Raw genomic sequence first — 12,442 nt, 5'->3', positions numbered from 1 at the left:
TGCCTCTCCTGACACCCAAAATGGGTCTCCTATATAGATATTATATTGGAGATCGATATAGTACTATTGAAGACTCATTTTAGGTTTGGGTGCTCTTATGCGTCGGAGACCGTCTACGAAGAGTCTAGAAGCCGAACCACGGAAACACCTTCTGGCTACTGGTCATCAGTCGGCGGCGTCAGCTGGTACCTATGGGCTGACCTGTGGGCCGCGTACCATAAACACAATCAGTAGCCGGAGCCTGGAGTCGGGCCCTCCCCTCCGCCCGCGACCGCGCGAGCTGAACCCGACCCAGCAACCAGGCCACCGCCCCTTTCCTCTCCGATCCGGATCTCCCCACCAGCTCCGGCGAGCCATCGCCGCGTCCCCTCCACGCGACCGACTCCTTCCCATATCTATCTATCTATCCGGCATCCCCGCCGCCGCGCGCACCAAGGTTGCGTTCACCATATTGCCTGTTTGCTTACCTGCTCCCGAGCCCCGCAAACCCTAGTCGCCGCCGCCCATGGACATAGAGACCGACGGGCGATTCGGCAACAAGCGAGTGCACAATCGCCTCGGCCCGGGCTCTGGCGGCGCTCCGTCATCTACCAACGGGAAGGTCTGCAACTACTGGCGCGCCGGGCGGTGCAACCGCTTCCCGTGCCCCTTCCTCCACAGCGAGCTTCCCGAGGCTGCGCCGCCCAAGCGCCCCACTGGACCCGGGGGGAACGTGTGGCGCAACCCCCACACCGGAGGAAGAGGCGGCGGCGGTCACAGTAGATGGGGGAAGGGCCCCGGAGGCGGCAGCGGGATTGCGAGCCACAAGCCGCCTGACAGGCCCTGCAAGTACTTTCTCGCTGGTACCGAATGCAGCTATGGCGAGAGGTGCCGCTATCCGCACAGCTACTGCATAAGCGATAGTATTACGATGCTTACCCCGCTCAAGGGCCACGAGAAGGTAAAGTTTGATCTCTGCCAATTTGCCCTCTGGTAAAAACAAGGAGGTTTTCTAACTGAGATGCATTGGATGCCTTCAGGGTGTTACAGGCATTGCACTGCCCGCCGGGTCAGACAAGCTGTATTCCGGGAGTAAGGATGGAACTGTTCGCATGTGGGATTGCCAAACTGGCCAGGTAGCTGAGATGCCATTAGATTGAATCTTCGAGAGTTTTGTATGTTCCTTGTGACAAAATTTCAGTACTTCTTTGCTGTTGGTGGTCTGTTAGTGTGCCGGTGTCATCCCTGTGGGTCGTGAGGTTGGGTGTATGATCATTGAAGGTCCGTGGTTATTTGTTGGAATGCCTGATGCAGTGAAGGTACGTAATACTTCAAATTTGTGCATTGCTCACTGTTTCTGAAGTTGAGGCAACTTAGCACTAGCTCATCAATGTGATAGGCTCAAGGCACGACTCTCCCGCCTATCATCTAATTGGACACTAGGCAGTGCTGCTGCTCCCTTAGCTCTTTTTAAATTCTGATGAAGTTTATCACCGTTGGTGTTCTGCGTGCATGAATACGTAGTCTTTTCCTTCAGGTTTGGAATATGCAAACAGCAGCGGAAATGAGCCTTACCGGACCAACTGGGCAAGTCTATGCACTCGCCGTTGCCAGTGAGTTACTCTTTGCTGCAACACAAGTAAGCTTCCCGTATTTTGGGTTTACCTTTGTTTTGTCTTGAAACTTCAAATTCTTCATTTATTCGATTCTCTTTTCTTGTGCTTGGTGCAGGACGGGAGGATTTTAGCATGGAGATTTAGTGCCTCAACTAACTGTTTTGAACCAGCTGCTTCTCTTGATGGCCATAAGCTTGCTGTTGTTTCATTGATAGTAGGAGGCATGAGGCTTTATTCTTCTTCAATGGATAAAACTATCAGAGTATGCAAAGCTTGTTCATTCGCACTCATGCTCAGTCCTAAGATAGATTCAATTTACGAAGATGTATATGTTGCGTCATGAGATTTTAAGTTCTTGTTGCTGTTTGACTCCCTTGCTTTATGCCAACCTTCACTTAAAACCATATTGCTTTTTTATCATTTCTGTTCCCTGTGGTTGAAGTTTACAGTGCACTGCATGCTCAATTAATGCCTCGTGCTCACCATAGTTATAAGTTTCTCTGTATTTAACTGGCGGATGTTGCTATTTAACAGTCATGTAGGATCATCTCTTGAATGTATGATTAGTATTTCAATCAACATAAATTCAGCAAAATATTGAAACTTAATGCAGGTCCAAATCTGGTCCTGATTAGGCACCCTCGTAGTCTCGTTATGTAGGTGGTACAGGCATGCATCATATAGTATCTGCTCTGCGGTTGACAATCCCTTGATTCCCATATAATAGCCAGTTTGCATGGACGTTTTGTGTTTATATTTCAATTGGCTGCAGAACATTTGGAGCTAGTGTTTGAAAAAAGAAAAGAAAAGAAATGCACTATAGTACTGGATAATTTGATTGCCAAAGGATACCTCTCAGTGCTGGGTCTAGTGGATAGAAGATATGTACATGGTGGCGCATCTGAAAGTTAAATTTATTCCCAGTGCAATGAATGCTTGTTAGTCCAGCATTTTGGTGTCTTTGCTCTTTTGGAGAAAATGGGATGTCACTTGTTGTAATGTGCCTGAATTCTCAATTGAATTCCTTGTTCGTGATAGCTCTCAGATGTTATTTTATTACATTTTCCATTTTTCCATCAAGGCAACAGAAACATCCTTGTCTATCTTGTTAAGTCTCATTCTCGAAATATAATGACCGAAGGTGTGAATTTCAGGTATGGGATTTGGCAACATTGCAGTGCATACAGACTCTTTCGGATCATACCGATGTTGTTATGTCTGTGCTGTGCTGGGATCAATTTCTATTATCTTGCTCTTTGGATCAAACAATAAAAGTTAGTCCCCACCTTCGCCATCATTTTGTTGAGCAATTTCATAAATTTATCTATCTATCCATATTAGGCAATTCCCATGTCAAAGCTGTTCATGGTTCTAATATTTATTTTGGCGCAGGTTTGGGCAGCTACAGAGAGTGGAAATTTAGAAGTAACATATACGCACAAAGAAGATCAGGTACAAAACTGTACACTAGTACAGTCTTAATTGTCGCATGTCTGTTGTGCTATTATAGTCTGTATTGTGACCCACTTTTCCAGTTAAAACTTGGGGCTAATTTGTCTACCTCCGTTCCCCAGGGGATATTTTTTTAGGGGAGGGGGGGCATGTTCCAGATTGTTTTTGGAAACATGTAAACCATCATAAAAGATCAAAATTCCTTTCATGTCACTAAAAAAATTCTTCTGCACCGAACAGGCAAGCGAGAAAGCTACTCTTCCTCCCTTGATTTCTCTCCTCTGAAGAACATTAGGCACTAGCTCTATCCGATTAAGTCCCAAGATCTCCCACATCTTGGACGCAGTGGTGGGCCAGCTCTTGTGCACAGAGCACTGTGCGGTGATGCAGGGGAAGGAGGTGCCAGCGGGATGCTGTGGTGTGTGTGTGTGTGGGGGGGGGGGGGGGGGGGGGGGGGGGTGCCACTTGCTTCGTGCACAAGAAGCGCACTCGCGGATCAGTGATGCAGAGATTATGGAGGCACATTGTGTGCTGCTGTTTGTGCCGCAGCCGTTGGTATCCGCGGAGGACGTGCAGGGCAGCAGGGTACTCTACTCTGGCGCTGCAGTCGCCCGACAGCCGGCACCACGCCGGTGTCACAAAACGGCATCCTGGCACATCGAAGCGCTCAATGGTACTGAGGTGCGCTGTGGTGGAGGCAGGCTAGGGGAAGGGAAAGGGGTGCGTCCTCAGCGGCAAGCGTCGATGCCGGTGGGGATGCCGTGTTCAGGGCTTGCAGCGACAACGTGGCAGCAAAGGATGACAGCAGCAAGACCTGCCTCTCAACCGCCATGGCAGAGGTGAGTCTAATTGCGGACCGGCGCTCAGCGTATGCGAGGTCGTCCTCGTCGTGGCCCATGTTGATTTGGTAGTCAAGAGGCAAAAGGGAAGGAGAGCACACATTAGGTGACGGACTGTGGACCTACAGCTGCACAACTCGAGCATGAGGCGGAGCACAGGACAGGCATTGGACGGGAGGCCTGCGGCTGCACGCACGGCAGAACGCGAGACAGGCGGCACTGCATCAAGGAACGCCGGCCTCTGACGCACAGTGGCCTATGTGCGTGGTGACGAACACGCGAGTAGCTGAGGTGAAGGGCGTGAGACGTGGCATACGGCAAGGTGCGTGCGATGCAAGCCCGAGGCAGAGCATGGGGCTGGCGGCACCATAGCAGGCTGCACTGACCGCTAGCGCTCAGCGCCTCAGCGGGCCTGCATCAAGCGTGCGTCCCCTTTGCTCAGATTCTTTTACAGCTGTGTTCCAGTGACCTTGAGGCCTGTGTGGTGAATGAGAAAGAAGAGCTGGGTAGAGAAGGCAAAATAGACATTGTGGACTCCTGTTAGCCACTGTTTCTGCAAAATTAGATGTCAGTGATAGACAGGGAATAAAAAATCAAAACGATGGCAGAATAGGCATGGCAACAAACTTTTTTCGTTGCAGATATAGGATTTCAATCTTTTTTTAATGGCACATAAGGAATGGTCTTGTTGTTTTTTTAGTGTTAACCATCCAGGTGTAGTTATTGCCTTATGTAAGTTATGTTGAAACTTAAGCAATCCAAGAACTAGACTAGCGGTTCGATCGTGTCAATATATAATGATTTAGTTTTTTTATCAGTAATGTATGTGCACTACTATTTAGCTAACATCTATGCTAGTACTTGTCGCTGAGTAACTGGAGACTTGAACAGAAAAGCCTAGCCTAGCTGATTTCCATCTCTTAATGGTAGGCAGTCGTGTGCAAGGAGCTTGGGCCTTTCGTACCCAGACATGCATGGAAAGACCTCTGGATTAAAATAATACGGCCGCAAGAAGCAGGTCCCCAGGGTCAGTGAGGCATGTTGGTCGGCTGGCTCTGGATCACACCTGTTTCCTTGTGTCAGTTGTTTTTTCCTCACAGCTCGTGCTAACCTTGCCCAAGTGGGAGAGCCAAATCGGCTCAACTGGCTCAACGAGGATTTTCTTGGTAGCGCCAGCAAGCTTGCCTAGCAAAGCAAGCTCTTAGTACTCCTACCAAATATGTATCCTTCCCAGCAAGGTCAAGTAAGGCTAGGCAAGAGATCGAAACGTGCCCAAGAGGACAACAACAGGCCTTTATTTCAGTCATATTTGTAGTCACCCGAAAAAGTACACCCTAACTGGTAGAGAAGTACACAAGGTTAGAATTTGAGAGAAGAAACGTCAGCCTACAAACAGAAGGTTCTTGAGGTTACGTTTCCCATGCCCACCAGGCACTAAGCCCTTAAAATGCCTTAATCTTCCTAAGGGATAATTGAGAATAGTATTTCGAATTCTTAATGACCAACAGCCTCTAACTCCTTCAAGAATTCCCGGCTAACCACTTAGCTACTGCACTGCACTTTAAAACCAAGAACAGTTGCTATATATGTACTGTTCTTTTTTCTTTCTGAACTTTTGAATTGAGAACTATTACTTCTGCCTGTACTCATTAGTCATTACTGTCCATGAGAATCTTTCATTTTGTCAGCAGTTTAGCATTTCTTTTCATTAAACATGGTTCATGATTGTTGCCAATTTATTCTGTAGCATGCAATGCAATTCTTTATTACCCTTTCTTATGTTTTGACGGTTATGCTAATGGTTATCTTCTGCCTTTAGGGTGCGCTTGCCCTCAGTGGTATGCCTGATGCACAGTCAAAACCTGTGCTATTGTGTTCATTAAATGACAACACTGTCCGCCTATATGATTTGCCATCGTAAGCAAGCTGCAATATTTTGATATTTTTCATGTATTTTATTTATAATGTCCAGGAGTGACACTTGCTTGTTGTATAGGTTCAATGATAGAGGCAGACTATTCTCCAAACAAGAAATTAGGGCAATACAAATGGGTCCCGGTGGTTTATTTTTTACCGGGGATGGAAGTGGTGAGCTGAAGGTTTGGCAGTGGGTAGATGGAGCCCAAACCTAATGAACATAGTGTGCTAGATTAGTTTCTCTCATGTATTTTATGAGGGAGTTCTTACAAATACGCATAATGAGTTGAGGTTGTGGTTGGTGGCCCGTTCTTTTTGTAATATGCCCCACATTTGTCGCAAAGGATATGAGATTCAGTCGATCTGTGGTATGCCTGATCTGTGGTATGCCTGATGCAAGCGGTAGAGTCTTACCGCCTGTGACCGGAAGGTCCCGGGTTTGAGTCGCGGTCTCCTCGTATTGCACAGGCAAGTGTAAGGCTTGCCACTGACACCCTTCCCCAGACCCCGCATAGAGCGGGAGCTCTCTGCACTGGGTACGCCCTTTGTGGTATGCCTGATGCAGTGAAGCGAGAAGCAGAGTCTGTGTTATGGACTGTAGTTTTGTCCTGGAATGAATTTCAAAACAGGAGAATAATTGGTTGTAATATGTAAGGCACTGGAACCAGCAAGTCTGACGACTGCTTGGAGGTGCTGACAGTTTCAAAAGGATATGCTAATATTAAAGGGTTTGTTGAGCTGCATTTGCAAATGAGTGGATCTTTTCAAAGCAGTACCATTTTTCATTGTTTGAGGACTATGGGTATCTCTCATTTAGGAACTGTTGAACGGTCATGTTTTTTCAAGCAGATCAGCCTCGGTTCATGTAACCTCATTCAGTCATTTGGCTCGGTGTGTGGCAGCAAGAGCAGCACAGTATTTGGAAGCTCCACACAAAACTTGTGCCGGTATTTATCTATATTTGTGCTTGGATAGCCTCCAGGCTCTGTGTTAGTCGCTGAATTCTCACTCTTGGTAGTAGGAGAATTCTTACTCTTATCGAGAGAGGATGACACTAGGAGTTGGGGCAATTTTCTTGTCTATTTCTCACACAAGCTCACACAAATGCCATACCAACCTGAGGGGTTGGGGTTACATATTTATAGGTTGCTAGCTAGCCAAGCATATGCCAAGATGCTAGTTTAAGATGCTAATATGCTGTCCTAGCTAAGATGCCGTCCTCTAGTCTAAGATGCTGTCCTCTAGTCTAAGATGCTGTCCTAAAAACAGAAAAACAGCCACAAGGACCATGACCATGTGAGCATCATAGCCCCACAAAGACCAGCCACACATGAGACTTATCCATCATTCTCCCCCTAAGTCTTGTGCGTCGTCTTGTGGGAGAGTTGAACCATCCCGATCCTGGAGCAGAGCTCAAGGAACTTGATCCTCCCAAGGGGCTTGGTGAGCAGGTCCGCAAGCTGGTCCTTGGTGTTGATGTAGCTCGCCTTGATGCTCCCTTCCTCCAAACAGCCTCGGATGAAGTGGTACCTCACCTGGATGTGCTTGCTGCGTTCGTGGAACACGGGGTTCTTTGTCAGGGCCAGAGCGGACTTGCTGTCCACCCTGAGCTCCACCACTCTAGTGTCTCTGCCGAGGAGATCACCAAGCAGTCGAGCGAGCCAGAGCGCCTGAGTCGAAGCGGTGGAGGCCGCTATGTACTCGGCCTCGTAGCTGGACAGGGCCACCACCTGCTGCTTGACCGACTGCCAGCTAACGAGGCACTTGCCGAGGAAGAAGAGGATCCCGCTCGTGCTCTTGCTGGTGTCGATGTCGCCGGCGTGGTCGCTGTCGCTGTACCCGACGAAGTGTGCCGCCCCAGGGCACCTCGGGTAGTAGAGGCCGTGGTCGAGAGTCCCCGCAACGTAGCAGATGATCCTCTTCACAGCCTGCTGGTGCTCCGTCGTCGGTCGCTGCATGAACCGACTAACGTAGCCGACGGAGAATGCCAAGTCCGGCCGTGTGTGGGCGAGGTAGCAAAGGCTCCCCACAAGACGCCGGTACTGCGTAGCGTCCACCTCCTCCGTCGTGCTGTCGCGGCTCAGCTTCAGCCTCTCCTCTATCGGAGTGAGAGCTGGGTTGCAGTCGGTGAGCCCAGCTAGCTCAACGACGCGCTTGGCGTAGACGGTCTGTCGAAGCGTGATCCCAGAGTCATCCTGGTGTACCTCGATTCCCAGGTAGAAGGAGAGAGGCCCCAGGTCACTCATCTGGAAGGTGACCTTCATCTCTTCCTTGAATGCCGCCACCTCCGCATCCTTGGTGCCGGTGATCACCAAGTCGTCGACGTAGACACCCACCAGCAGGGCATTACCTCCATTGCCCCGTCGGTAGATGGCCACCTCGTGCGGGCTTTGCTCGAAGCCCATCCCCTTTAGCGTGGAATCCAGCTTGGCATTCCACGCCCTCGGTGCCTGCCGCAAGCCATAGAGGGCCTTGCGTAGGCGGAGCACCTTGCCCTCCTTGCCGGGGATCGCAAATCCCGGCGCCTGGTGCACGTAGACCTCCTCCTTCAAGTCACCGTTAAGGAACGCCGACTTGATGTCCATGTGATGAACACGCCAGCCCTCCTGGGCAGCTAGCGCAAGGAGGAGTCGCACGGACTCCATCCGTGCCACAGGAGCAAAGGCGTCGTCGAAGTCGACCCCCTCCTGCTGCACGAAACCTCGTGCCACCAAGCGAGCCTTGTGCTTGATGATGGCGCCGGCTTCATCCCTCTTCAACTTGTACACCCACTTAAGGGTGATCGCGCGGTGACCACGAGGAAGGTCAGCAAGCTCCCAGGTGCGGTTCTTCTCAACCGCATCCATCTCCAACTGCATCATGGCGCGCCATGCCGTGTGTCTCTCGGCCTCTGCAAACGACCGAGGCTCGCCGTTGTCACACGCAAGGTGCAACTGTGCCTCCAGGTCGTGAGGCACCGGTCCCGGCACCGGCTGATCGCCAAGAAGGTTCTCTACCGTACGGTACCGCAACGACTCGCTGTCGTGGTACGCGTCAACGCGCTCCTCATCGTGAGAGAGCGGAGTAGCGAGCTCAACCGGGTCGTGCTCGACACGAGCTGGTGGTGGAGTAGACGTGCCCGGAGTGGTGCCTGTCGGTGCTGGAGTGCGTGGCGTTGCCGGCTGTGGTGGAGCCGGCGAAGAGCTCATCGCAGCCGAGGTCCTGGCTGGAGAGCTTGGTGCTGTCGGAGTAGCAGGTGTCGGGGTCGGTGGAGGCTCGGAGACTGGGGTAGACGCGCTCGCTGAAGAAGAACTGCCTACTCCCCCAGCTCCCTCGAAGTGGACGTACTCGACAGTGAAGTTGTCGTACGTCGGAGCCGAGCCGTCGTCCACTGCCTTGTCCCACGCCCATCCTCGCCCTTCGTCGAACACAACGTCGCGTGCCGTGCGCACACGCTGTGTCTTCGGGTCGAGGATGCGGTAGGCCTTCGAGCCCTCCGCGTAGCCGACGAACACTCCTGGAGTGCTCCTGTCGTCGAGCTTGCTGATGTGGCCAAGCTCCTTGGTGAACGCGAGGCAGCCGAAGACCCGCAAGTGGGAGACCGCCGGCTTGCGCTAATGCCAAGCCTCGTACGGCGTCCTGCCGTCGAGCGCCTTGGTAGGCGAGCGGTTGAGGATGTAGATGGCCGTCACCACTGCCTCTCCCCAGAAGACAGCCGGCATCCCCCTCTGCTTGAGGAGGGCCCGAACCATCCCCACAACCGTCTGGTTGCGCCGCTCGACGACGCCGTTCTGCTGTGAGCTGTACGGCGCAGAGTAGTGGCGCTGAATGCCCTCGTCAGCGCAGTACGACGCGAATTTAGCCGCCGTGAATTCGCCGCCGTTGTCGGTGCGCAGCATGCGCAGCTTGCGGCCACACTCTGCCTCTGCAGTAGCCTGCACGTGTCTGATGGCGTCCGCAGCCTCTCCCTTGCTGCCGAGGACCATCACCCACATGTAGCAGGAGAGGTCGTCGACGAGCAGTAGGAAGTAGCGTCGTCCTCCTGGTGTGGCCGGTGTCACCGGGCCACACAAGTCCCCGTGCACGAGCTCGAGCCTCTCCTTGGCTCGAAAGCTCGCCCGCTGGGGAAAAGGGAGTCGCCTCTGCTTCGTCAACACGCAGACGTCGCAGAGCTGCTCCACATGGTCAAGGCACGGCAGGCCTCGCACCATCTCCGTGGCACTGAGCCGCTTCAGGGCCTCAAAGTGAAGGTGCCCAAAACGCTCGTGCCACTGCCACGCCTCGTCGTTCTGACGAGCAGCGAGACAGAGGGGTTGTGCCACCTGCACGTTAAGGACGTAGAGTCGATTTGCACTTCTGGATACCTTGGCAAGAAGGCGACGACGATGATCCCAAATCCTCATGACTCCGTCCTCAACCACCACGCACGAACCGTTCTCATCCAGCTGTCCCAAGCTGATGATGGAGTTCCTCAACACGGGGATGTAGTAGACTCCGGTGAGCAGCCTGTGCTCACCAGACACGGCGGTGAAGATGATGGAGCCGACACCCTTGATCTCCACGCCGGAGGCATCCCCAAACTTGACGGAGCCTCGGACGCTAGAGTCAAGCTCGGTGAAGAACTCCCGTCGACCGGTCATGTGATGGGTGGCGCCGGTGTCAAGGCACCACCCGTCAGTCTTGTCATTGCCGGAGCTGTCGCCGAGGAGGGCGTGTGCTTTTGGCTCGTCAAGGTGGAGGAGAGCCGCTGCGGCCGGTGCCGCTGGAGGTAGCTCGATGCTGGCATGTGCCATGAACAGAGCCGGCTCCTCCTCCTCCGCCTATGCGACGTGGGCCTGGCCGCGTCGTGGCTGTCGACAGTCCTTGGCCCAATGGCCAAGCTGGCCGTAGTTGCGGCAAGCGTCGTCTCGTGTCGGCTTGTGCCTGTCGGCGGCGCCGCCCTGGGCGCCTCCACGGTCATCACCCTCGGCACATCCTCGCGCCTCAGCCTGGGCGTCTCTGCGCGCCTTGCGTGGCTTGCCACGCTTGTGGCCGCCTGTCGCGGAAGAAGGCTCCCCCTTCCTCCGGTCACCTTGGCTGGCAAGCCACTGCTCCCGAGTGAGGAGGAGCTTCCCGCCAGTGGTGATGGGCCCCGAGAGGGACTGTGGCTCATCGCTGTCGACGACCTTGAGGCGACCTATCGTCTCCTCGATCGACATCGTGGAGAGATCTAGCAGAGACTCGATCGAGCGAGCCATCTGCTTGTACTTCTCGGGAACGCAGTGGAAGAGCTTTTCGACAGCTCTCTCCTCGCCGTAAGTGTCGCCGCCGAACTGCACCATCTTCTGCAACAGAGTGTTGAGACAGAGAGCAAAGTCATCAACTTCCTCACCTGGCTTGAAGGCCAGGTTCTCCCACTCCTTGCAAAGTGCCTGCAGTGTGGACTTGCGGGCGCGGTCGCTGCCGATGCGTGCCGCAGCGATGGCGTCCCAAGCCTCTTTGGCAGTCCGCTTGCTGGTAAGCGAGAACTGCATTTCGGGCGGGACTGCAGCGATGAGAGCATCCAGCGCCCGTCGATCTAGGTCGTAGTCGACGTCGCCATACCGGACTGCCTCCCACATGTGCCGCACCTAGAGTTTTACCCTCATCACCGCAGCCCACTCAACGTAGTTGGTCTTGGTGAGGGTAGGCCACCCACCACCGACGTCCCTGACAACAGCCTAGAGCCCGTGGTAACCACGGTACCGATCCGGGGAGAGAGAGCCACGCTGCCTGTGAAGGCCGCGCTCTCCATCGACCCGTCGGTATCGATCCGGGGAGAGAGAGCCACGCTGCCTATGAAGGCCGCGCTCTCCATCGACCCGTCCGCCACCGTTGCCGTGCGCGCCTCCTCCAGGAGCGCCGCCGCCGTGCGCGCCTCCTCCAGGAGCGCCACCGGCGCGTCCGTGCCTGTCTGGGCTGCCGCTGCGCTCGTGGGCGTGCGCGGCTGCCCCAGGAGCGCCACCGCCGTGCGCGCCTCCTCCAGGAGCGCCGCCAGCGCGTCCGCGCCTGTCTGGGCTGCCGCCACGCTCGTGGACATGCGCGGCTGTCTACTGTGCCGCCCGCGCTCGCGCTGCCTCCCTCTCTAGCAGCTCGAGGTCCGCGTCGGCGGTGTCGTCAGCAGAAATGGAGCTGCCGATGCTGCCGCGCAGAGCCTCGACCTCCGCCGCCGCCGCACGCGCTGCATTCGCCGCCGCCGTTGCTTCCGCCTCCGCTCTGGCTGCTGCCAGCTCCGCCGCCACCAGCCTCGACACCCTTACCGCCGCCGCAGCGGTCTCTGCCGCCGCTCGCTCGCGTTCCTCTGCCGCGGCAAGTTCGGCCTCCTGCCGACGCCGCGTGCTCGAGGCGACCGAGCGCTGAGACTGCCCTGCGGATATGACGCGCTACCGGAGGGCTGCTGCGTGGGGAGAGGGCAGCTTCAGACGAGCTGGGAGATGAGTGAACAGGAGCGGCCGGAGGAGCTGCTGCTGCCAACAGCTGGGGCTGTTGTGGGGCTGGGAGAAAAGATGAGCAAGAGATGCTCAAGCTACAGGATAATACGGCTCTGGTTAGTCGCTGAATTCTCACTCTTGGTAGTAGGAGAATTCTTACTCTCATCGAGAGAGGATGACACTAGGAGTTGGGGCAATTTTCTTGTCTATT

The 12,442-nt window shown here is 54.1% G+C and overlaps 1 protein-coding gene across 1 annotated transcript; it reads left to right on the top strand.

Moving 5' to 3' along the window:
- The first annotated feature begins 227 nt into the window (after nt 1–227).
- Nucleotides 228–6,163, top strand: LOC136477387 (zinc finger CCCH domain-containing protein 17-like). The gene is made up of 9 exons (XM_066475539.1): nt 228–940; nt 1,020–1,115; nt 1,209–1,298; nt 1,517–1,618; nt 1,711–1,857; nt 2,750–2,869; nt 2,988–3,047; nt 5,706–5,803; nt 5,883–6,163. The coding sequence occupies exons 1-9, from the start codon at nt 506–508 to the stop codon at nt 6,016–6,018; spliced, it is 1,284 nt and encodes a 427-aa protein (XP_066331636.1). The 5' UTR covers nt 228–505; the 3' UTR covers nt 6,019–6,163.
- The last annotated feature ends 6,279 nt before the right edge of the window (nt 6,164–12,442 follow it).

Source organism: Miscanthus floridulus, chromosome 8 (genome assembly GCF_019320115.1).
Source record: "Miscanthus floridulus cultivar M001 chromosome 8, ASM1932011v1, whole genome shotgun sequence".
Lineage (NCBI taxonomy): Eukaryota > Viridiplantae > Streptophyta > Magnoliopsida > Poales > Poaceae > Miscanthus > Miscanthus floridulus.
The sequence above is the reverse complement of the archived record's forward strand: the minus strand, read 5'-3'. Positions and strand labels throughout refer to the sequence as shown.

Bases quoted from the DNA above. Each gene is read 5' to 3' on its own strand.
- LOC136477387 (XM_066475539.1), top strand. From the start codon at position 506: ATGGACATAGAGACCGACGGGCGATTCGGCAACAAGCGAGTGCACAAT. The intron at 1,116-1,208 runs GTAGCTGAGATG...GTGGTCTGTTAG, and splicing joins GGGATTGCCAAACTGGCCAG to TGTGCCGGTGTCATCCCTGT. The intron at 1,858-2,749 runs GTATGCAAAGCT...TGTGAATTTCAG, and splicing joins CAATGGATAAAACTATCAGA to GTATGGGATTTGGCAACATT.